General features: G+C 50.2%; 1 protein-coding gene across 1 annotated transcript; it reads right to left on the reverse strand.

Moving 5' to 3' along the window:
- Positions 1 to 352: 352 nt before the first annotated feature.
- Positions 353 to 23,403, reverse strand: LOC147701458 (achaete-scute homolog 1-like). Its single transcript, XM_086928656.1, has 2 exons — positions 22,738 to 23,403; positions 353 to 1,398 (listed from the first exon to the last, which is right to left on the reverse strand). The coding sequence occupies exon 1, from the start codon at positions 23,265 to 23,267 to the stop codon at positions 22,746 to 22,748; it is 522 nt and encodes a 173-aa protein (XP_086784782.1). The 5' UTR covers positions 23,268 to 23,403; the 3' UTR covers positions 353 to 1,398; positions 22,738 to 22,745.
- Positions 23,404 to 23,987: the final 584 nt, after the last annotated feature.

Genomic DNA, 23,987 nt, shown 5'->3' on the forward strand with positions numbered 1-23,987 from the left:
GCTTCATTGGAGGAAGTTTTTGGTAGGGTGAGTGAGAGATAGATTGGGGACTGGAAGAAGCTCAGTGAGTGAAAGGGGAAAGATTACAGCAAGGTCTGGGGTGTTGGGGTGAAAGCTTGGTGAGAAGTGAGAATTGTTCGGTGATGAAGGGGATGATGGATCAATGATGGTTTGATGTTATGTTATTGTTGTTTCAAGGCTGAAGAACTGTTTTAGCAGCCCTGTCCTAATAAATGGCCTTCTACGCTTCATTGGTGTTATGGCGTGTGATTATTCAACGAAGAGACAACAACGAGAAATAACGAGAAACAATAAAGAAATATGCACAACTAAGAAGCAAACAGCCCAAAAAGGCAGTATAAACATGTATAATTTGTGTACAGTTTTACGTATCCCATGAGTTCTCTTTAGAAATACCTGTCTGACATATCAAGCTAATAAAGTACTTTGTCTTTTACAGCATTGCATTTCTCTGAAGAAGGGTGAGGCAGTGTACTGGGGCTAACAGGGGCTCCCTGGGGCTCTGCCTCTCACCTGTAACCAGAGTAGGCCATCAGAGTACACAGAGATACCAGAAGTTGAAAACAGAAACCTGTTCTCACTAGAAATACAGGTTCTCTGAAAGTACATATTTCAAAGTGCAGCAGTGGTTCTATTTCGAGATAGTGCTTCCTGGTTCCCCTGGCAGGCAGGGACATGCTGGTGCGATTCCAGGCAAGGTCTGTGAGTCTTATGAGTTACTCGTAAGCACGTCAGCAGTCAAACCTTCCAAGAGATAGAGCCCATGTAATGTACTTTTCTAAATAATTTACTGTACATTGAACAGAGTGGCTGTACGTGATCATGCAGCAGCCATCATATAATACAAAAATATTCCACGTACAAGGCTTCTGGTGAGAAGAGCAGGAGTAGCCATGGTCCCTCGAGTATCCTTTGCAACTCTACGGAGATCTCCCATCTACAGAGGGTTGGCCGGTCTGGATCTTGGTACACACTATGAAAATCAAAGCATTGCGTTTTGAAGTATCCACTCTGTTCCACTTGATAGGGCAGGGCCATCCTGCATTTGACTCTATGGATGCCAGGAACGTCCACCTTATAGAGTAAACGGAAAACCACTGAAGTTCAAGTCAGAAGAAGCTTCCCGCAGGACATCATGACTAGTTGGCAGGATAGGGTCAGCGATGAGCCTTCTGTCCTCAATTCCCCCAAACCTGGGAGCTCCCCGCAGTGGGCCTACATAGATCAGAGCACCCAGGGTGGGTGGGCCGCCATCTTGACTGGTTAGTTCCAGCATACTGCGGGCCAGCACTGGACTCTAAGGTTCGACTTCATCGATGTGTATTGAGTATTCCATTCCCACAATTTGTCCTCCAGGTCCAAATCAGGAGAGGCTGTCTGCAGGAAGAAAGGGCATGACTTAGAAGAGGTTTAAGCAGTGGAAGGAGTACGTAGACATCATTCACAACATTGGTGCTGTCACTCTAGTCTAAGAAGTTTATGTTTACGTAAAGTAGTTCAGGGTGGATCTTGGAAAGGTTGTGTACGTGTGCATGCCCCCTCCTTTCTCTTTAAGTCCAACTGCTCTACCTGAATGTGCTACTCACCAGCTGCTATGGTTGGTGAGGGCATGAGATGGTAGGGAATGTCTCAATGTGTGAGGGATCTCCTTAAATAAGGAACACCCACCGGTAGGAAAGGTATGGATGTCTGGAAGACTGTCTAAGCCAAGCCCCCAATTAGCGAAGGAGGCGTTTGTTTGGGGTTTTTAAAGTGGCTCTATGATGACAGCTGTTTTGGAATATTTGCTCCACATGTGCTGCATTGTCCTCCCTTAACTGCAGAGCATAAATCGGGGTGGACGCGTTTGGACAGGGTCCCACCATTATTTTTGGAGAGAGGACTCTGTCCCCCTTCCCGCATGCCAAAGGAAGCTGAGAGGTGTAACCTTGTGTTCCATCACTGCAGCTGCTTGCATTTGTAAACACTGTATGTGTGGAATCTAGCCTCAGGAAGGTTTTAAACCCCATCACACAGGCAACAACCCCTTTATTTCTGAGAGACGCCAGGTCAGGGTTAATTATGAATCCCTATCTGAGAAGTAACACAGAACTTCAAACCATTGACCCTTTTATCACCCTATGAACTGGAAATGTGCAGCGCTTTTGTACTTCGGCAGTGGATAAAGCAGAAAACAGGCATGCATTGACAGCAAGTTAGCTTATTTAAAAAAATACACCCAGCACGTTTTGTTTACTCTCTAAATACAGTTTAAAATGAAATCTCAAGTTCCACATGTTTGCTCACAAATAGTCTCCATTTCGACCAATTTAAGCTCAATTACACACTAATGTGTGGAAACATTCATGTGATCTATCACAAAGAAAACAAATTAGAAAATGGTCTTTTCACATTTTTGCATGATTATGTAAACGTGTTTTTATAAAATAGGCATGGTCCCTTACGAGTGAGGAATATTATAATGAGATTACAAGGGAGGAATGTTATTATAGGATTATATCACTTTTTGTAACATCACTTCCTATGACATCCGTTCTGCCCATAGACTTTGCGTTTTGTCACTCACATTTGCGTGCTTTCAATTCGCTAACTTTATTTGTTTTAGCTAGTCCAGCTTGTGTTTGTCACTCTCACGACCAGTTTACCACCTCTCTGATTGGCTCCTTCTATGCTTCTACCAATATCGTCATTTTTAGAACTATTTTTATCTTTTCCTTGAGGCACTCCATGATAATGCATGTGTTTTCCAGCTGTATCGCTTGCGTGCTTCTCTTCCCAGACCGCACTCCAATCTGTTTCCTTTCTGTGTCTCCCCTCCCGTGCTCCATGTGTTGTCTCTCATCTGAGTCCTTCTCCCCTGCCTTCCTTCCTTGTGTTGATTCGTCCTTTGTTTTTCAACGCCCCCTTCCTCCATTGCCTTTGTTGCTTTTTCACCGCCAACCCCAGTTATAGCTGCTACCTGGTGTTCACCCACGTTCCCCTCGCTCCATTGCTATTCGTGTTTAGTATTGCCTGTCCACCCTATCTCTGTTGCTTTTCCTCACCCATCGCTTGCCAATGTTGCTTATTGCCCACCCACCCTTCGTTACCATTATTGTTTCCCTGCCCACCCTCCGTAGCTGCTTTCCCCCGCCCACCCCCTCCATTGCTGGTTTTTAAAATCCATTGCCATTGTTGCTTTCTCCCACTTTCATTTTTTTTAAGCTCTTTGTGAAACTGGCTTTGCCAGTAGGTCTCAAAGGTGAGACCTGATGGCCAGAGGCATCTGGGCACCTGAAAGGCCATTTCTGTGACAATACCAGAGAGAGGCCAGCCGTGGAAACTGAACCGTGGGCCATTGATGCTCCATCCACACGAATCCCTAAACTATGGCAGCAGGTTTGAGAGAAACTCTGAGAATCTGCTGTCCTGTTGTAATACCGGAGCCATTTTACTGACGTGTACAATGAGGCTTGGGGACATTTGTCTATTTGACAAATAAGCTGCATATGTCAGCTTCTTTACCCTGGAGCGTGGTTCAAAACCTGTGGATGTTATTGTTTTTTTAATCGCTGTTTTGATAGTGAGGGAGGGATCTCGTATGAACAGAGCAGAAAGAGGCCATTTAGAAGAGCCTCACGCGATGTATAGCTAGTGAGGCTTGGATTCAGTTGAAGGGAGAAGGGGGCCTCATGGTCAGTCTATTGGGACTGAGCATGAGGGCCATGGTCCAGTGATGTCACTCTGGGCTAAGCAGGAATGGCCTGGTCCAGTGGCGTCACATTGGGTAGGGCTGGCTTTAGCGCTGGTGGCGTCCAAGCGTGCCAATTTTTGTTGGCATCCCCCAATTCCCTCACTCCCACCCTCAGCACCTCTCCTCATCTCTCCACAGCCCCTCTCCCGCATGCGTTTCATTTATTTTCAAGCGCTACTCATACCAGCGTGGGGTGTCAGAGCACTTTACATCACACACATATTACAATGAATCACATGTGTAAATCAATGTGTACGAAATGTTAATAATACAATGAGGATTACAAGGTGTAGGAGTCACATGCGATCCATACTGGTGGGCAGTATTTTTAAGACTGCTTGGTCTCGAGAAACATAGTCAAGATTCAAAATGTAACATAGTGTTTGGGGGTCTGCTTTGCTAATAAGAATTCATTTCTACCCCCCAAAAACTTTTTAGCAACATTTGGATAAACAAATACTGGGGAAAATACATAGGGGTCAATTCCGATCCTGAAAAAAAAACGTCCGTACGATTCGTATCCGGAGCCCTCTCCGTACGAATCGTAAACATGCCGTACGACCCGACGAGTACGATCCGGACCCAGGTATAAGGACGCGATTTGTACGGCCCACGTCAGGTAAGGGCGATTCGTACGCAAAAGCACACAATCACATACACACCATACGGTCAGTACACCCCATGATCGCGGGGTACGGTGTGTACCCTTGCGATCATGGGGTGTACGCACTGTACCCCTGCGATCGCAGGGTGTATGCATCGCACACCCAGAGAACATGGGGTACGGTCCGTACACCCCATGATCACGGGGTACGGTGCGTACACCCCATGATCGCAGGGGTATGCACTGTACTCCGCTATCATGGGTTGTACGCACCGTACCCGGGTGGGGGGGGAGTTCTGTACCTGTTTCGGGTCAAACTCTGCTTTTACGGCTGTTTTCAGCTCCCTTAGAAAAAGGGTCGTACGGTGCGTACCCAACACGAATCGTACTTGCTGTTTCCGGTCCAGGGAAGGCATTGCTTGGTAGTTCGGGCTGGACTGTTCCCATGAGGCACAGGGTCGGACTGATTTGCATATGGCCATGTCTGAATAGGGGTGGCAGAGTGGGCTAAAGAACGGTGATGGATTAAACCCAGATCTGTTGACTGGGTGTGAGTGTTTGATTGGTTCAGATGCTCCGTCCATCACCTCCTCCTTTTGTACCGCTTTGTTCACCATAAGTTGGCAGGGTATGCTCAGACGTGAGTCCCTTGCTCACTTTGCACTGGATTCAAGCAAGCCTGGCTGAAGACGGCTGAAATGCCAGAAACCGGTCCTAGGAAGCTTGTTTCCGGTCCAGGGAAGGCATGGCTTGGTAGTTCGGGCTGGACTGTTCCCATGAGGCACAGGGTCAGACTAATTTGCATAGGGCCATGTCTGAACTGGGGTGGCAGAGTGCCCTAAAGAACGGTGATGGATTAAACCCAGATCTGTTGACTGGGTGTGAGTCTTTGATTGGTTCAGATGCTCCGTCCATCACCACCCCCTTTTGTACCGCTTTGTTTGCCATAATTTGGCAGGGTATGCTCATATGGGAGTCCCTTGCTCACTTTGCCACTGGATTCAAGCAAGCCTGGCTGAAGACGGCTGAAATGCCAGAAACCAGTCCTAGGAAGCTTGTTTCCGGTCCAGGGAAGGCATGGCTTGGTAGTTCGGGCTGGACTGTTCCCATGAGGCACAGGGTCAGACGGATTTACATATGGCCATGTCTGAACTGGGGTGGCAGAGTGGGCTAAAGAACGGTGGTGGATTAAACCCAGATCTGTTGACTGGGTGTGAGTGTTTGATTGGTTCAGATTCAGATGCTCCGTCCATCAAACCCCCCTTTTGTACCGCTTGGGTCGTAAAAACCAGCCGCGAACTGTACAGATGTTGCGTGCAGCGGTTTCGAGGGAGATTCGTACGGGGAGTTGATTCGTACGAATCGTACTTCGTCGTACGTACGGGGGACATTGCAGGGTACAATTTGTACGGGAAAAACGCTCCGAACGGCTATTCGGAGCGGTTTTTCCCGAATCGGAATCGACCCCTTTATGTATTAACCTATTCCTTGTAGTTCTCATTCAGCTCGTTGAGGCTTGTTCATAGCTTACTGTGTTATATTAGGATTGTAATTTATAAAGTGCAAGTAACAAAAGGGTCGATGTGAAAAAAGCAGAACCCACTGAGCTATGTACATAACATACAATTCTATGATCTGCATAAAACACTTCTTTGTAGCAGGTATATTAAGCCTCTATGCTACTTTATGATGAGCCAAAATGCCAGGAGGCAAAGTTCGATCTCTTTTCAGCAAGTACATTAATCACCAACGTTATCTTGACATCGTTATTGTTGTCTGAAAATTGCTTGACAAGTAATGAACTTTGCAGCAGGAGCTTTTAAACCCATAAGTTATTTTCAAAACACAGCATCTCCCTAGCTCCGCACCCGGTGCAGTGGCACAGGTCGCACTTCCCTAAAGGCAGCCCTGACCGTGGGTTCAGCAGAAGATCCCTGGTCCAATGGTGTCGCTGTAGCTTCAGCAGGGGAGGCTTAATCCAGTGCAGACACTCTGGACCCAGTGCAGGGGGTGGTGAAGGTGAATCAAGAGCTGGTCCAGTGATGTCACTCTGGACTCATCTGGAAGGGCTCAGTGCAGTGTTGTCTATCACTGCTCTCAGCAGGAAGGGCCTCTTCCAGTGAAATCACTAAGGTCCCAGCAGGAGGGGCCTGGTCCAGTAATGTCACTGCAGACTCCGTAGAGGGAGTCTGGTTAGTGATGGGTCAGCAGGAGGGGCCTGATCTAGTAATTTCACTGTGAACCCAATGAGGATGTGAACCCAGAAGAAGTGCTGTCACTGTGGGTTCAGAAGGAGTGACCCAATGCTGTGCTGTTCCTGTTTGGCGCCACCCACACCTCTGGGCGGGGCACCCTTAGTTGCATCTTGAGCAGCAGCCCTCTCCTCCCCCCACTGCACCGGAAGAGACTACTGCTCGGGCTGGCCAGTGACGTCATCGGAGGGCGCATGGCTCCCCAAAGGGTGCTATAATGGGCAGGTTGGAGCAGGGTCATTCTCTTTGTCCCCTCCAGTTTCTCCAAAGGTGCGGACCGGCAGCAGGTTATCCACCCACCCATCTCTAGAGCAGAGGGGTCCCTGGCAGAAAAATAGCGGAGGATACAGAGAAGTGGACTTTTATCTGGACTGACTGACACTTGCACAGGGGGAACATTCAGTTGGGCATCGGGCAGGCGGGAGGAGGGACTGACCTGCTGGTGGTCCTGGACTCTCCAGCCTACTCAAGATGCCCGAGTTATGAACTTTTTGGGTGTTGCACCTGTGTTTCAGGTACCCCAGTGGGGCTGATCCATTATGCGGTGCCCTGGTGTGGTAGTTACCTCCGTAATGGAACATTAAAGAAAGTTGCTGCTAATGACTGCTGGTCAATGTGTTCCATCAATGTTGCAAGAATGCCCTGGGTGGTACTCATGGGTCAGTGCCAGTTAGGGCCTGCTGGCACGACGAACATGGGGTTTTTACCACAATGTGCATGTCTTAATGTTTGCTTCAATGTTTATAATGTAAATACGGTCTTTCACCTAATGTATACACACTGTAGAATCTACCCTGAAGTAATGGTCACTTACGTTATGTAACTGTATCCATACAAACACTATATAGATAGAGCGCTAGGCATCTCAAAAAATTTCAAAAAATGTTAAGGACTGCCCTCCCACACCACCAGGTGTCATGCTTCATCATAGGCAGTCCTCGCTCTCTAAAAACACGGTTTGATAGAGAGCGGGCCCAAACCTGAAGACAGGGAGGCACTTCTAATCATTTAAGTGAAGGCCCGTGCAAAAAGTGGGTTAAAAATACTATGCATTACCCCAAATCACATTTAATCCTAGGGAATTACTTGGTGTTAAAAGCAGAAGTGTGGGTATTAGGGGAACTATTACCCCATCACCACTATTGTCGTCAATATGTTTCTAATGAGTCTGCGGAATTCATCAGGACGAAAAACTGACTCCTATCTTGCCAATTTGGTCTCAGATATTGCCACTATGTTAGGGCAACTTATGTCAACCTCTAACCTAACCGTGGTGTTCTCAGATACCTGTAAGGAAAATAAATATTTTTTATTCAAATGGATGTGCTTTTCCAAAAGTAGGGAGTTGGTAACATCATACACCCTATGCATGTGCAGAACTTGCATGCGAGTGTGATATCACGTAACACTGCAAATGTGAAATTCAAATCAAAACATTGATTTGTCATGAGTTGTGAGACCAGCTAACACCCTTACCCTAATGTAGGGTCCTTAATGCCCCATGAGAGGAGGGTTTAGGGATCCCTGTAGCCACACTCTAGGAAAAGTGAAAAATATATTTTATCATACTAGACATGATAAAATGGATCAATGTTTCAGATGCGCATTCAAAGACAGTCACGCTGTATTCCTATGCATACTTCCACTCATACTCTTACTGCCTCAAGGTGAGTCCCTCGCCGTACACCTACGGATGTCCACTCCTTCTCCCCGAAAGATGTTGGAATGGAGATGTCCTTGTTGTATATAATGGTGTACCGTAATCATGTAATGAGGTGATCTGCAGCACCTTTTGAGCAACTTTGACTAACGTGGTCAAGTCATTGCCAGGTCCGGTGGCTGAAACGCCCACACCTAGAGGTCACGTGGTGCTGCAGTAAACCAATGGGTGTGGTCGGTAAGCACAACCTTAGCCGTTTGTACCGGCTCCGTGATCTAACGAAACACCCGCGTTCATGTAGACTAGCGCAAGTGTGTTTCGCCTGATGTAACCTTCTGAATCTGGTTTGCATCTCATTGTCCTTCAACAATTTTTAAGAAATGATTGATGTTGTTTATGCTTGAGTAAATGATCAAGTTAATGTGAATAAAGGACTGTGCCGTGGCTGATCCACAAACGGTGTTGTCACTCCTTGCTTCCATCTACCACCAGCCTTCCAATTGTTTACAGCTCATCTGCTCCTTTTTCTATTTGAATGTTTAATACATAATGAAACTAATCAGTTGTATCTATGTATTTTATATGTTTGTATATGTGTTTGTCATGGATATGTGATTATGTTGTAGTATGTTCCATGTATTAATATTGATCAGAAAATGTACAAAAATATACTTTGAGAGTGATGAACAAAAAATTCTGCTCTCAAAAAATGTCTTCAATAATTTGAATAAAGAGTTTTTTACATTGTTCAACAACATAGTCATGTGTGTATATTTAATGCTCTTTGTTTTGTTTGGTACGTAGCCTGAAACGTATAACCTATAATTATTGAATAACTTGCATTTAGCATCTGTCTTTTCCCCTATTGTCACTCCTTGAGACATGATTGTGGGGGAGGGATTGATTAGTGGACGAATCGCACATTGTATGCATGCTATGTTGGATGATCAGAAAGACAGCAGATCAGCAGAGACCTGTTCCAGTGCTGTAGCAGTGGGTCGAATAGGCAAATCAGGTGCTGTCACTGTAAGGGTGGACAGAAGGGGCCCCCCAGTGCTGTCATTGCAGTATGGCCAGACAGAGAATAGTCCAGTGAAGTCACCGTGGCCTGGTCAGGAGCAGCCCGGCCTGGGGTGTGACTGCATTGAGCAGAATTAAGCAATCCAGTGCTGCTACTGTGGGCTCAAAAGACAGAAGTCCTGGGGTGAGACTGGTGCCTGGCCAAGGCTGTCGCTGGGTGGAGCACCAGAAGTCAGTCTTGTGCATTCACTGTGGGCTCGGCAGGAGGGGGCTGTTGGTGTGGGCTAAACTAGGGGAGGGGGCTTGTTCCAGTGGCTGTGTTGCCCATGAGGAGATGCAGCAACTGCACTCTGCCATGAGGAGGCAGGGAGATGCAGGGCCTCCGAGGAGCTGTGGCAGAGGCTCGCATTCAGAGCATACCCCTAACATATGACATGCACCACAGAGGAGATGAGGAGGGTGCAATGTATTCTATCATGAGATGGGACGGTGCAGTCACACAGGAATAGATGGAACAGGTCCATCGTCTCCCAGGAGGAGACAGAGAAGGTGTAGTGTCTTCTTTGTGGAAGCAGGACAGGTTCAGTGTTACTCGGGAGGAGGTAGAGGGGGTGTTGTGTCTCCTTTTAGAAAGCAGGCAGATGCAGGGACATCCAAGAGGGGATGGGACAAGTGCACAGTCACTCAGGTAAAGACAGAGCATATGCAGACCCTTCTATGTGGCAGGTGTGATGTATTTAGGCGGAGATGGGGCAGGTGCGGTGTCTCCTAAGAAGAGATTGAGTAGGTGCAGTGTCACTCAGGAGCAGATGGGGCAGGTGCATTGTCTCCCAGGAGGAGATAGAGCAGGTGTAGTGTCTTCTTTGAGGACGTGGAGCAGGTTCAGTGTTACTAAGGAGGAAGTAGAACAGGTGCAGTGTCTTCTGATAAGAGACTTGGCAGGTGCCGTGTCACTCAGGAACAGATGGGGGCAGGAGAAGTGTCACTCGGGAGGAGATGGGACAGGTGCAGTGTCTTCTAAGAAGAGATTGGGCAGGTGCAGTGTCACTGAGGAACAGATGGGGCAGGTGCAGTGTCACTCAGGAGGAGATGGGGCAGGTGCAGCATTTCCTATGAGGAGATGTAGCAGGTGCAGTTTTATGCAGGTGGATGAGATGGAGTGCTTCCTTTGAGGAGTAGGCAGTGCAGTGCCACTAAGGAGGAGATGGGACAGGTGTGGTGTCTTCTATGAAGAGATTTGGCAGGTGCAGAGTCACTCAGGAGCAGATGAGACAGGTGCAGGGTCTTCTAGGAAGAGATGGAGCAGGTTGCAGTGCCACACAAGTCTAGCCCTGATCTCTTGACTGGGTGAGAGCTTTCTGCTTAATTCAGAGACTCTGTCCCTCACCACCCCTTGTTGTAAATATTTTTGTCCACCCTAAGCGTGGAAGGGTATTCTCAGATGTGAGACCCTTGCTCATTGCACCATCAGGATTCAAGCAAACCGGGCCGAAGACGGCTGTAATGCCAGAAACCGGTCCCCGGGAGCTTGTTTCCTTCCCAGTGTAAGAATTGGCTTTTGTAGTTTGGTTTGCCCTGTTCCCATCATGCACTGGGACAGGAACAGACTAATTTGCATACAGCCAGGTTCTGAAACTGGGATGGTGCAGTGAGCTAAAAAACGGTGTTGGATCTAGCCCTGATCTCTTGACTGGGTGAGAGCTTTCTGCTTAATTCAGAGACTCTGTCCCTCACCACCCCTTGTTGTAAATATTTTTGTCCACCCTAAGCGTGGAAGGGTATTCTCAGATGTGAGACCCTTGCTCATTGCACCATCAGGATTCAAGCAAACCGGGCCGAAGACGGCTGTAATGCCAGAAACCGGTCCCCGGGAGCTTGTTTCCTTCCCAGTGTAAGAATTGGCTTTTGTAGTTTGGTTTGCCCTGTTCCCATCATGCACTGGGACAGGAACAGACTAATTTGCATACAGCCAGGTTCTGAAACTGGGATGGTGCAGTGAGCTAAAAAACGGTGTTGGATCTAGCCCTGATCTCTTGACTGGGTGAGAGCTTTCTGCTTAATTCAGAGACTCTGTCCCTCACCACCCCTTGTTGTAAATATTTTTGTCCACCCTAAGCGTGGAAGGGTATTCTCAGATGTGAGACCCTTGCTCATTGCACCATCAGGATTCAAGCAAACCGGGCCGAAGACGGCTGTAATGCCAGAAACCGGTCCCCGGGAGCTTGTTTCCTTCCCAGTGTAAGAATTGGCTTTTGTAGTTTGGTTTGCCCTGTTCCCATCATGCACTGGGACAGGAACAGACTAATTTGCATACAGCCAGGTTCTGAAACTGGGATGGTGCAGTGAGCTAAAAAACGGTGTTGGATCTAGCCCTGATCTCTTGACTGGGTGAGAGCTTTCTGCTTAATTCAGAGACTCTGTCCCTCACCACCCCTTGTTGTAAATATTTTTGTCCACCCTAAGCGTGGAAGGGTATTCTCAGATGTGAGACCCTTGCTCATTGCACCATCAGGATTCAAGCAAACCGGGCCGAAGACGGCTGTAATGCCAGAAACCGGTCCCCGGGAGCTTGTTTCCTTCCCAGTGTAAGAATTGGCTTTTGTAGTTTGGTTTGCCCTGTTCCCATCATGCACTGGGACAGGAACAGACTAATTTGCATACAGCCAGGTTCTGAAACTGGGATGGTGCAGTGAGCTAAAAAACGGTGTTGGATCTAGCCCTGATCTCTTGACTGGGTGAGAGCTTTCTGCTTAATTCAGAGACTCTGTCCCTCACCACCCCTTGTTGTAAATATTTTTGTCCACCCTAAGCGTGGAAGGGTATTCTCAGATGTGAGACCCTTGCTCATTGCACCATCAGGATTCAAGCAAACCGGGCCGAAGACGGCTGTAATGCCAGAAACCGGTCCCCGGGAGCTTGTTTCCTTCCCAGTGTAAGAATTGGCTTTTGTAGTTTGGTTTGCCCTGTTCCCATCATGCACTGGGACAGGAACAGACTAATTTGCATACAGCCAGGTTCTGAAACTGGGATGGTGCAGTGAGCTAAAAAACGGTGTTGGATCTAGCCCTGATCTCTTGACTGGGTGAGAGCTTTCTGCTTAATTCAGAGACTCTGTCCCTCACCACCCCTTGTTGTAAATATTTTTGTCCACCCTAAGCGTGGAAGGGTATTCTCAGATGTGAGACCCTTGCTCATTGCACCATCAGGATTCAAGCAAACCGGGCCGAAGACGGCTGTAATGCCAGAAACCGGTCCCCGGGAGCTTGTTTCCTTCCCAGTGTAAGAATTGGCTTTTGTAGTTTGGTTTGCCCTGTTCCCATCATGCACTGGGACAGGAACAGACTAATTTGCATACAGCCAGGTTCTGAAACTGGGATGGTGCAGTGAGCTAAAAAACGGTGTTGGATCTAGCCCTGATCTCTTGACTGGGTGAGAGCTTTCTGCTTAATTCAGAGACTCTGTCCCTCACCACCCCTTGTTGTAAATATTTTTGTCCACCCTAAGCGTGGAAGGGTATTCTCAGATGTGAGACCCTTGCTCATTGCACCATCAGGATTCAAGCAAACCGGGCCGAAGACGGCTGTAATGCCAGAAACCGGTCCCCGGGAGCTTGTTTCCTTCCCAGTGTAAGAATTGGCTTTTGTAGTTTGGTTTGCCCTGTTCCCATCATGCACTGGGACAGGAACAGACTAATTTGCATACAGCCAGGTTCTGAAACTGGGATGGTGCAGTGAGCTAAAAAACGGTGTTGGATCTAGCCCTGATCTCTTGACTGGGTGAGAGCTTTCTGCTTAATTCAGAGACTCTGTCCCTCACCACCCCTTGTTGTAAATATTTTTGTCCACCCTAAGCGTGGAAGGGTATTCTCAGATGTGAGACCCTTGCTCATTGCACCATCAGGATTCAAGCAAACCGGGCCGAAGACGGCTGTAATGCCAGAAACCGGTCCCCGGGAGCTTGTTTCCTTCCCAGTGTAAGAATTGGCTTTTGTAGTTTGGTTTGCCCTGTTCCCATCATGCACTGGGACAGGAACAGACTAATTTGCATACAGCCAGGTTCTGAAACTGGGATGGTGCAGTGAGCTAAAAAACGGTGTTGGATCTAGCCCTGATCTCTTGACTGGGTGAGAGCTTTCTGCTTAATTCAGAGACTCTGTCCCTCACCACCCCTTGTTGTAAATACACAAGTGAAGCTGGCACAGGGGAAGTTTTTCCTATGAGGAGATGTAGGCAGTGCAGTGCCACTATGGAGGAGATGGGGCAAGTGCGGTGTCTTCTAAGAAGAGGTTTGGCAGGTGCAATGTCACGCAGGAGCAGTGTCACTAAGAAGGTGTTGGGGCAGGTGCAGCATTTCCTGTGAGGGGACGTCAGAGGTGCCGTGTTACACAGGTGGGGGTGGAGGAGGTGTAGTGTCTCCTTTGAGGAGATGATAGAGGGGCAGTGCCACACAAGAGGGGATGGGACAATTGAAGTCACTCAGATGGAGAGAGAACATGTGCAGACTCTTCTACTAGGAGATGGGACAAGTGCAGTGTCACTCAGGAGGAGGCAGGGCAGGTGCAGTGTCACTCAGGAGGTGAGGGGGCAGGTGCAGTGTCACTCCAGAGGCGATGGGGCAGGTGTAGTGTTACACAGGAGGAGATTGGGAAGATGCAGTGTCTGAAACCTGTCGTGGGTTTCAGAGTTGAGCATCCCTGGGCTGGCACATCAATGGCTTTCTTCCTTCCTGTCTGGTCGATCCCAAAGGATCCAGTTGGCTGATCAGGTGTCCAATATTGGCGCTGTAACGTGCGGTGTCCCTCAGGGTTCTGGGTTGTCTACCCTCCTTTTCAATATCTATCTACAGACTCTGGTGGCTGCATTGGCCCGCATGGAGTACCAAGTTTTCAATTACGCTGATGATACACAAATTATCATCCGGATTGACAACTCTCCCACGGCGCACGCACTGATGCAAAACATGCTGAGGAACACAGTCAATTGGATGACAGCCAATTCACTCAAAATTAACCCCGATAAAACCGAGGTACTGGCCATCACCATGGGTAACGACCCATGGAGTGATCTCCTATGGCCAGGAGAGCTAGGCACCACTCCAACGCCAGCCCCGGTCATAAAAAGTCTTGGCATAAAAATGGATGCCAAGCTCTCTATGTCATTCCAGGTATCTACCATGGCAGGGACATGTGTGGGCCTACTGAGACAGCTACGGAGACTCGCCCCTCTTCTCTCATTTACAGCACTACAAATGGCTGTATCGGCAATGATTAGGTCAAGTTAAATTATGGCAACTCTCTGTACATTGGCCTTCCTAAGAAGCTGCTAACAAAACTCCAAGTGGTCATGAATGACGCTGCCAGACTGATTTTCAGGCTCCCAAGGCAGGCACATGCCGCTCCCCTACTGCAAAAGCTGCACTTGCTCTCAATCAAACAGAGAACCAGGTTCAAAGGTCTATGCATAGCCCATAAAGCCATCCACGGTTGGGCCCAGCCTACATTAAGGACCGCCTCGTAAAATATGCGCCAGGGCGTACCCTTCGATCATCGGATACTGGCCTTATAGCCTGCCCCTGCTTTAATTCATCCTCCAAAGGGGGCAATGATCCCTCAACTCTGGAATAAGCTGCGGGCAAGCCTTTGCAAGGAACCCACCCTTCTTCCATTGAGGAAAAAAATTAAAAGGCTTCTTTTTACTGAAGCCTGGGGCACAACCTAGGCCAAATCTCAGTGCATATACAGGCGGATGTGGTGAGGTTGGGCCCTCTCTCATAGCGCTAAGAGACCTGTCGGTGAATATGCGCTCTAGAAATCTCAGTTAACATTAACATTCTAAGAAGAAATTGTGAAGGTGCTGTGTCACTCAGGAGGAGATGGGGCGGGTGCAGTGCCACGCGAGTAAAGATGGGACAAGTGCAGCGTTTCCTATGAGATGGGGCGGGTGCAGTGTCACGCGAGTGAAGATGAGACAAGTGCAGCGTTTCCTATGAGATGGGGCAGGTGCAGTGCCACGCGAGTGAAGATGAGACAAGTGCAGCGTTTCCTATGAGGAGATGGGACAAGTGCAGCGATTCCTATGAGGAGATGGGGCAGGTGCAGTTCCACGCGAGTGAAGATGGGACAAGTGCAGCGATTCCTATGAGGAGATGGGGCAGGTGCAGTTCCACGCGAGTGAAGATGGGACAAGTGCAGCGATTCCTATGAGGAGATGGGGCAGGTGCAGTGCCACGCGAGTGAAGATGAGACAAGTGCAGCGTTTCCTATGAGATGGGGCAGGTGCAGTGCCACGCGAGTGAAGATGAGACAAGTGCAGCGTTTCCTATGAGATGGGGCGGGTGCAGTGTCACGCGAGTGAAGATGAGACAAGTGCAGCGTTTCCTATGAGATGGGGCAGGTGCAGTGCCACGCGAGTGAAGATGAGACAAGTGCAGCGTTTCCTATGAGGAGATGGGACAAGTGCAGCGATTCCTATGAGGAGATGGGGCAGGTGCAGTTCCACGCGAGTGAAGATGGGACAAGTGCAGCGATTCCTATGAGGAGATGGGGCAGGTGCAGTTCCACGCGAGTGAAGATGGGACAAGTGCAGCGATTCCTATGAGGAGATGGGGCAGGTGCAGTGCCACGCGAGTGAAGATGGGACAAGTGCAGCGTTTCCTATGAGGAGATGGAGCAGGTGCAGTGCCACGCGAGTGAAGATGGGACATATGCAGCGTTTCCTGTGAGGAGATGGAGCAGGTGCAGTGCCACACGAGTGAAGATGGGACATATGCAGCGTTTCCTGTGAGGAGATGCAGCAGGTGCAGTGTTATGCAGGTGGGGTGGAGCAGGTGAAGTGTCTACTTTGAGGGGATGATAGCGGTGCACCAGGGCCGGCTCTAGGGCGGTGCGATCGGTGCCACCACACCAGGCGCTGCCTTGGGGACATCACTTTTACAAGTAATATCATTTTAAAAGCACCAACCTGCTGGCACATTCCTGGCCTCCACCAATTTTTGTAAGCATCAATTAAAACGTCACGATAACTCCAGTGATGATTTATCGTGTTCCTGGAAAGAGACTGGAGGTTTGTCTAGTGGACGATTTGACTAATCAAAGGGTAGTACAGAGGGTTAAAATGCCTGCTGCTAAGAACGTGTACAATTCAGATAAAAAAAGTGCATGTAATATAAATAGGTCAGTGGGTTACTGCTTCTGTAAGAGAGCTCCTTTTGTTACTCGTCGTTTGTAAGTCACAATCGTAATATAGAACATTGAACTATTAACTGTCATCAAAGATCTGTGTGTAAACTGCAAGGTATATGTTAGAGCTATATGTTTTTTTGCCCAGTCTTTCATTATCCCAATTTTGCAAAAAAGGTTTATGTGGGTGGAAAACAATTCCTGTTATTAAAGAGAACCCCCAACAGTGGTGTTACATTTTTCATTTTGAATTTGGGCATTTCCAGAATAAGGACTCTTAAACTATATTGCCTACCAGTATCGATGACATGTTACTCCTATACACTGATTTACAAACCTATGAGTGTCTTTGTGCAATGTGTGTAATGTAATGTGCTCTGACACCTTACACTGGTATGAGTGGTGCTATAAAACTAAATGAATCCGAGAGATAGTGGTTCTGGAGACTTGAATGGCACTGTTATAGGGCGGTAGTGAGGGAATCCTTGGTCGAGGTGGTCATTGGAGGGAGCCAACAGAAATTGTCGCACAAGGTGCCACCAGCGCTAAACCCCGTCCTGAGGTGCACTGCCATACAAGAGGGCATGGGACAATTGCAGTCACTCAGATGGAGACAGAACTGGAACACTCTTCTCCGAGAAGATGGGGCAGGCATAGTGTCACTCAGGTGGAGATGGGGCAGCAGCAGTGCCACTCAGGAGGAGAAGGGGCAGCAGCAGTGCCACTCAGGAGGAGAAGGGGCAGGAACAGTGTCACTCTGGAGGAGATGGGGCAGGTGCGGAGGAGATGGGGCAGGTGCAGAGTCACGCAGAATGAGTTGGGGCAGGTGAAGTGTGACCCAGGATGGAGAGAGGTCAGGAGCAGTGTATTTTAATAAGAGATTAGGTAGCTACAGGTGCAGTGTTACTCGGGAGCAGATGGGACATGTGCAGTGCCTTCTAAGAAGAGATTGGGCAGGTGCATTGACACTCAGGAGGAGATGGGGTAATTGGAGTGTCAATCAGGAGGAGGTGGGACAAGTGTGGTTTCCTCTAAGAAGAGATTTGTCAGGTGCAGTGTCACTCAGGAGGAGATGGAGCAGGATCTGTGTCACTCAAGCGAATATGGGACAAGTGTAGCATTTCCTATGACATGAGACTGTTGCGGTCTCTTCTAAGTGGAGATCAGACAGGTGCACTGTCACTCAGGAGGAGGTGGGACAGGTGTGGTGTCACACAGGTGAAGATGAGACTGGTGCAGCATTTCCTACGAGGAGATGGGACAGGTGCAGTATCTTCTAAGAAGAGATTTGGCAAGTGCAGTGCCACTCAAGGTAAGTAGAGCAGGTGCAGCGTTTCCTATGAGGATATGTAGCAGGTGCAGTGCCATGCATGTGGATGAGCTGTAGTGTCTCCTTTGAGGAGATGATAGAGGGGCAGTGCCATACAAGGCGGGATGGGACAATGTCAGTCAGTCAGTTGGAGGCAAAACATCTGTAGACTCTTTCACTAAGAGATGGGGCAGGTGCAATGTCACTCAGGAGGAGATGGGCCAGGTGCGGGGTCACTCAGGAGGAGATGGGGCAGGTGCAGCATTTCTTATGAGTAGATGTAGCAGGCGCAGTGTTTTGCAGGTGGATGAGGTGTAGTACCTCCTTTGAGGAGACGATAGAGGGGATGGGACAATTCCAGTCACTCAATTGTAGGAAGAACGTGTGCAGACTCTTTTCCGAGGAGATAGAGAGGTGCAGTGTCACTCAGGAGGAGATGGGGCAGGTGCAGGGTCACTCAGGAGGAGATGGGGCAGGTGCATTGTCACTCAGGAGGAGAGGGGTCGGGAGCAGAGTCTTTTAATAAGAGATTGGGTAGCTGCAGTGTCACTCAGGAGGAGATGGGGCAGGTGCAGTGTCACATAGGAGGAGTTGGGGCAGGTGCAGTGTCACTCAGGAGGAGATGGAGCTGTTGCAGTGTCACTCAGAAGAAGACTTGGTAGGTGCAGGTGCAGTGACTTCTAAAAAGAGATGGGGCAGGTGCGGGGTCACTCAGGAGTCAGGAGATGGGGCAGGAGCAGTGTCACTCAGGAGGAGATGGGCCAGGTGCAGCATTTCTTAAGAGTAGATGTAGCAGGTGCAGTGTTTTGCAGGTGGATGAGATGTAGTACCTCCTTTGAGGAGACGATAGAGGGGATGGGACAATTCCAGTCACTTAATTGTAGGAAGAACGTGTGCAGACTCTTTTCCGAGGAGATAGAGAGGTGCAGTGTCACTCAGGAGGAGACAAGGTAGGTGCAGTGTCACTCAGGAGGAGACAATGTAGGGGCAGTGTCACTCGAGAGGAGATGGGTAATGAGCAGTGTCTTCTAAGAAGAGATTGTGCAGGTGCAGTGTCACTCGGGAGCAGTTGGGACAGGTGCAGTGACTTCTAAGAAGAGATGGGGCAGGTGCAGTGTCACTCAGGAGGATGGGGCAGGTGCGGTGTCACGGAGGAGATGGGGCAGGTGCGGTGTCACGGAGGAGGAGATGGGGCAGGTGCAGTGTTACTCAGGAGGAGATGGGGCAGGTGCAGTGTCACTCAGGAGGAGATGGGGCAGGTGCAGTGTCACTCAGAAGGAGACAAGGTAGGTGCAGTGTCACTCTGGAGCAGATGGGACAGGTGCAGTGACTTCTAAGAAGAGATGGGGCAGGTGCAGTGTAACTCAGGGGGAGATGGGGCAGGTGCGGTGTCACTGAGGAGGAGATGGGTAAGGTGCGGTGTCATTCAGGAGGAGATGGGGCAGGTGCGGTGTCACTCAGGAGGAGATGGGGCAGGTGTGGTGTCACTCAGGAGGAGATGGGGCAGGTGTGGTGTCACTCAGGAGGAGATGGGGCAGGTGCGGGGTCACTCAGGAGGAGATGGGGCAGGTGCAGTGTCACTCAGGGTGAGATTGGGCAAGTGCGGTGTCACTCAGGAGGAGATGGGGCAGGTGCAGTGTCACTCAGGAGGAGATTGGGCAGGTGCGGTGTCACTCAGGAGGAGATGGGGCAGGTGCGGTGTCACTCAGGAGGAGATAGGGCAGGTGCAGAGTCACTCAGGAGGAGATGGGGCAGATGCAGTGTCACTCAGGAGGAGAAGGGGCAAGTGCGGTGTCACTCAGGAGGAGATGGGACAGGTGCAGTGTTACGCAGGTGGTGGAGCAGGTAAAGTGTTCCCTTTGAGGAGATGATAGAGGTGCAGTGCCATACAAGACGGGTTGGGACAATGTCAGTCACTGAGTTGGAGACAGAACATGTGCAGACTCTTTTACTAGGAGATGGGGCAGGTGCAGTGTCACTCAGGAGACAAGGTAGGTGAAGTGTCACTCAGGAGGCGAGGGGGCAGGTACAGTGTCACGCAGGAGGAGTTGGGGCAGGTGCAGTGTGACTCAGGAAGAGAGGGGTCAGGAGCAGTGTCTTTTAATGAGAGATTAGGTAGCTGCAGTGTCACTCAGGAGGAGATGGAGCAGGTGCAGTATCACTCAGAAGGAGACATGGTAGGTGCAGTGTCACTCAGGAAGAGTTGGGGCAGGTGCAGTGTCACTCAGACTGAGATAAGGTAGGTGCAGTGTCACTCGGGAGCAGATGGGACAGGTGCAGTGACTTCTAAGAAGAGATGGGGCAGGTGCAGTGTCACTCAGGAGGAGATTGGGCAGGTGCGGTGTCACACAGGAGGAGATGGGGCAGGAGATGGGGCAGGTGCGGTGTCACTCAAGAGGAGATGGGGCAGGTGCGGTGTCACTCAGGAGGAGATTGGGCATGTGCGGTGTCACTCAGGAGGAGATTGGGCAGGTGCGGTGTCACTCAGGAGGAGATGGGGCAGGTGCGGTGTCACTCAGGAGGAGATGGGGCAGGTGCAGAGTCACTCAGGGGGAGATGGGGCAGATGCAGTGTCACTCAGGAGGAGAAGGGGCAAGTGCGGTGTCACTCAGGAGGAGATGGGACAGGTGCAGTGTTACGCAGGTGGTGGTGGTGGTGGAGCAGGTAAAGTGTTCCCTTTGAGGAGATGATAGAGGTGCAGTGCCATACAAGACGGGTTGGGACAATGTCAGTCACTGAGTTGGAGACAGAACATGTGCAGACTTATTTACTAGGAGATGGGGCAGGTGCAGAGTCACTAAGGAGACAAGGCAGGTGCAGTGTCACTCAGGAGGCGAGGGGGCAGGTACAGTGTCACTCAGAAGCAGATGGGGCAAGTTATTCTCCGTTAAGGAGATGGGGCAAGTGCAGTGTCACTCAGGAGGTAATGGGGCAGGAGTAGTGTATTCTAAGAAGAGATTAGGTAGGGACAGTGTCACTTAGGGGAAGATGGAGCACGTGCAGTGTCACTCAGGGGGAGATGGGGCAGGTGCAGCATTTCCTATGAGCAGAGGAGACCGGTGCGGTGTCTTCTAAGAAGAGATTGTGCAGGTGCAGAGTCACTCAGGAGTAGTTGGGGCAGGTGCAGTGACTTCTAAGAAGAGATGGGGCAGGTGCAGAGTCACTCAGGAGTAGTTGGGGCAGGTGCGGTGTCACTCAGGAGTAGTTGGGGCAGGTGCAGTGTCACTCAGGAGTAGTTGGGGCAGGTGCAGTGTCACTCAGGAGGAGATGGGACAGGTGCGGTTTCACTCAGGAGTAGTTGGGGCAGGTGCTATGTCACTTAGGAGTACTTGGGGCAGTGTCACTCAGGAGTAGTTGGGGCAGATGTGGTGTCTTTTAGCATTTCCTATTAGGAGATGTAGGGTATGGGAGAATGTCAGTCACTCAGTTGGAGGCAGAACATGTGCAAACTCTTCTCCGAGGAGGTGGAGCAGGTGCAGTGTCACTCAGGAGGAGAGGGGGCAAGTGTATTTTTCTGTTATGGAGGAGAAGAAGGTGCAGTGCGGTGAACCTTTTGTACACTGAAGAGGATGTGGAGCAGGCGCAGTGACCAGTAGTGGCTGTTACCATACGAGGTGAGCGGAGGGAAATAAAAAAAACACTTACCTGTTTACGGCTGTCAACTTTCCTCCATCAACCAGGCTAGCTTGAATCTGGTGGTGAAGCAAGCATGGGACCCTCGTCATGGCATACCCTTCGCACTTAAGGCGACAAATGCAAAAATAATGGGGATGATGGGGTCTTGTTTCTAGCCCAGGGAGGACCTGGCCTGGCAGTTCGGGCCGGACTGTTCCCATGAGGAGCAGGGTAAAGACTGATTTGCATATGGCTGGGTCCAGTCTGAGGTGGCATGGTAAACAAAAAATAAGATGGATTAAACGCAGATCTGTGACTGGGGGTGAATGTTTGCGTTGTTCAGCATTCCGTCCATCATGTGTTCTTTTTGATTTTATCTCTAGCTGTGAGCACTGTGTGATTGTCAGTTGGAGGATAACACTGAAGGACCGCCCCCAGCTGTCCACTGTCTGATAGCCAGTCTGAGATGCTGCTGTGGGATAGCAGAGAGAGACTACCCCAGCTGTGCATTGTGTGAAAGAGGGTTAGGGGAATGGGCCTACCCGTAGCTGTGCACTGTGTGATAATCAGTTTGAGATGCTGCTGCTGCAAGGCACTAGAGAGTGGCCACTCACAGCAAAGCACAGTAGGAAAGGAGGCGGGTGAGGGAGGCTTGTTTATCTCCAACCGTGGACTTTATCATGGCCAATCCGAGATGCTGCTGGGGGTAGCAGAGTGACTAGCCCCAGCTGTGCACTGTGTAAAAGGAAGGGGAGTAGAGTTAAACTGAACGATCTCCGGGTGTGCACAGTGTGATAGTCAGTCTGAAGTACTGCTGGAGCGAAGCAGAGATTGAGTACCCCCAGCTGCGCACTGTTTGATACTCAGTCTGAAAGTACTGTGGGTACTCTATTTCCAGCTGTGCATTGTGTGACAGTCAGTTTAAGATGGTGCTAGATGGTAGCAAAGTGTGACTACCCCTGATATGCACTGTGTGACAGTGAGTTTACGGTGCTGCTGGTAGATGGATAGCAAAGAGTGACTGCCCCAGCGGTGCATTGAGTGAAGGAGAGTTAGGGTAACTTACCTGCCTTCAGCTGTCCATTCCTCTAATGGAAATGCTCCATCGTGTGATGAGAGAGGGCAAAGAGAGGGTGAGTCTGACAGTGCGATGCTGCTCCAGGGGAGAAAGTGGCAACCCTAAGGCCCCTACCCCAAGCTGTGTGCCGTGTGATGAGGCGGGGCGCAGAAAGGGTGACTATATAGTGTGCGATGCCAGCTGCGCCCCGGCCCCCATGCAGTGGGAAGGGGAGCAGAGAGGGCGACTGGCAATGTGTGAGATGTGGCATAAGCTGAGAGGGACTGACCTGCGGCGCTACCCCCAGCTGTGCACCGTGTGATAGTCGGAGACGCTGCCGGAGTCCTGGGATCCCTCCTCGGCGGACGAGGCGCAGGAGCCGGGGGAGCGCGGGAGGGAGTCGGCCGAGGTGCTGCCGTGCGGCGAGAGGCCGTCGGAGGTGGAGAGGCGCTCCCCCAGCAGGCCCTGCAGCTCCCGGATGTAGTCCACGGCCGAGCGCAGCGTCTCCACCTTGCTCATCTTGCGGCTCGCGCCCTGGGCCTGGGGCACGTGGCGCCGCAGGTGCGCGAAGCCCAAGTTCACCAGCTTGACCCGGTTGCGCTCCCGCTCGTTGCGTCGCTCAGAGGTGGCCGAGACCAGGGGGTGGGGGCTGCCGCCGCAGGTGCTGGGGGAGCGGCGCTTGGGGCACCGGGGCCTTGTGGGCGGAGGGGGCCTGGCTGCCGGTGCCCCCTTCCTCCTGGGCCTCGGTTGGCCCTCAGTCCCTGCGGCGGGGGCCGGCGGCGGGCTGCATGGCACGCTCTGCGCCCCGGGCAGGTCCATGCTCTGCCCAGGGCAGGTTGGTGCGCGCGAGAGCAGGTACTTCAGACCGGGCTTCTTGGCAGGGACTCGATTTTTGTCTTTTTTTCACGAAGGAGTTCGAGAGTCGTGTTTTGCTTCCGTGCCCCCACCTGTGGTGTCCTGGAATGAAGCAGGATCTGTTTGAAGGATGTATCTCCACCCTGCTGCCAGCCCAGACTTGCCTCGCACCATTCAGCCACCATCCCGGGCCTGTGTGTCAATCTCCCATCACAGCGAGCGGCTCCCGGCCAACCTGCTCCGCGCCTTTTATTCGCTTTTCATTAACTCCACTCTCTTGTTTTCATACAGAAAGAGCACAGAATGGCCGGAGGGAAAGGAGTGGGCCGAGGAGGGGTCGACGCGCCCCTGTAGCCAGAGGGATGAAGGAAGAGATCTTATATGAAAAAAAGACACAGCTTATCAAGCAGGTTATAAGGTGCACGAGGCGCCTGTCCTATATTAAAAACAATCTTTAATAATCTATGTAGCCAGAACAAAACCCATGCAGTAAACATTTCATAACAAACCATATAATAAGATCATCCCCATTAGTTTATGTGCATTTTGGAGAAAAACCCTGTAATGAGTCCTTTCCCCAAGATCATTTGTTATGAGTGTTCAGGAAACACCTCTGCACTAAGAGTATTCTAGAATAACTGATGCATCCGATAGAGATTTCTAGCTGCAGATTCCTTTACGTTG

The sequence above is a fragment of the Lissotriton vulgaris genome, chromosome 7, assembly GCF_964263255.1.
Source record: "Lissotriton vulgaris chromosome 7, aLisVul1.2, whole genome shotgun sequence".
NCBI classification, from domain to species: Eukaryota; Metazoa; Chordata; class Amphibia; order Caudata; family Salamandridae; genus Lissotriton; species Lissotriton vulgaris.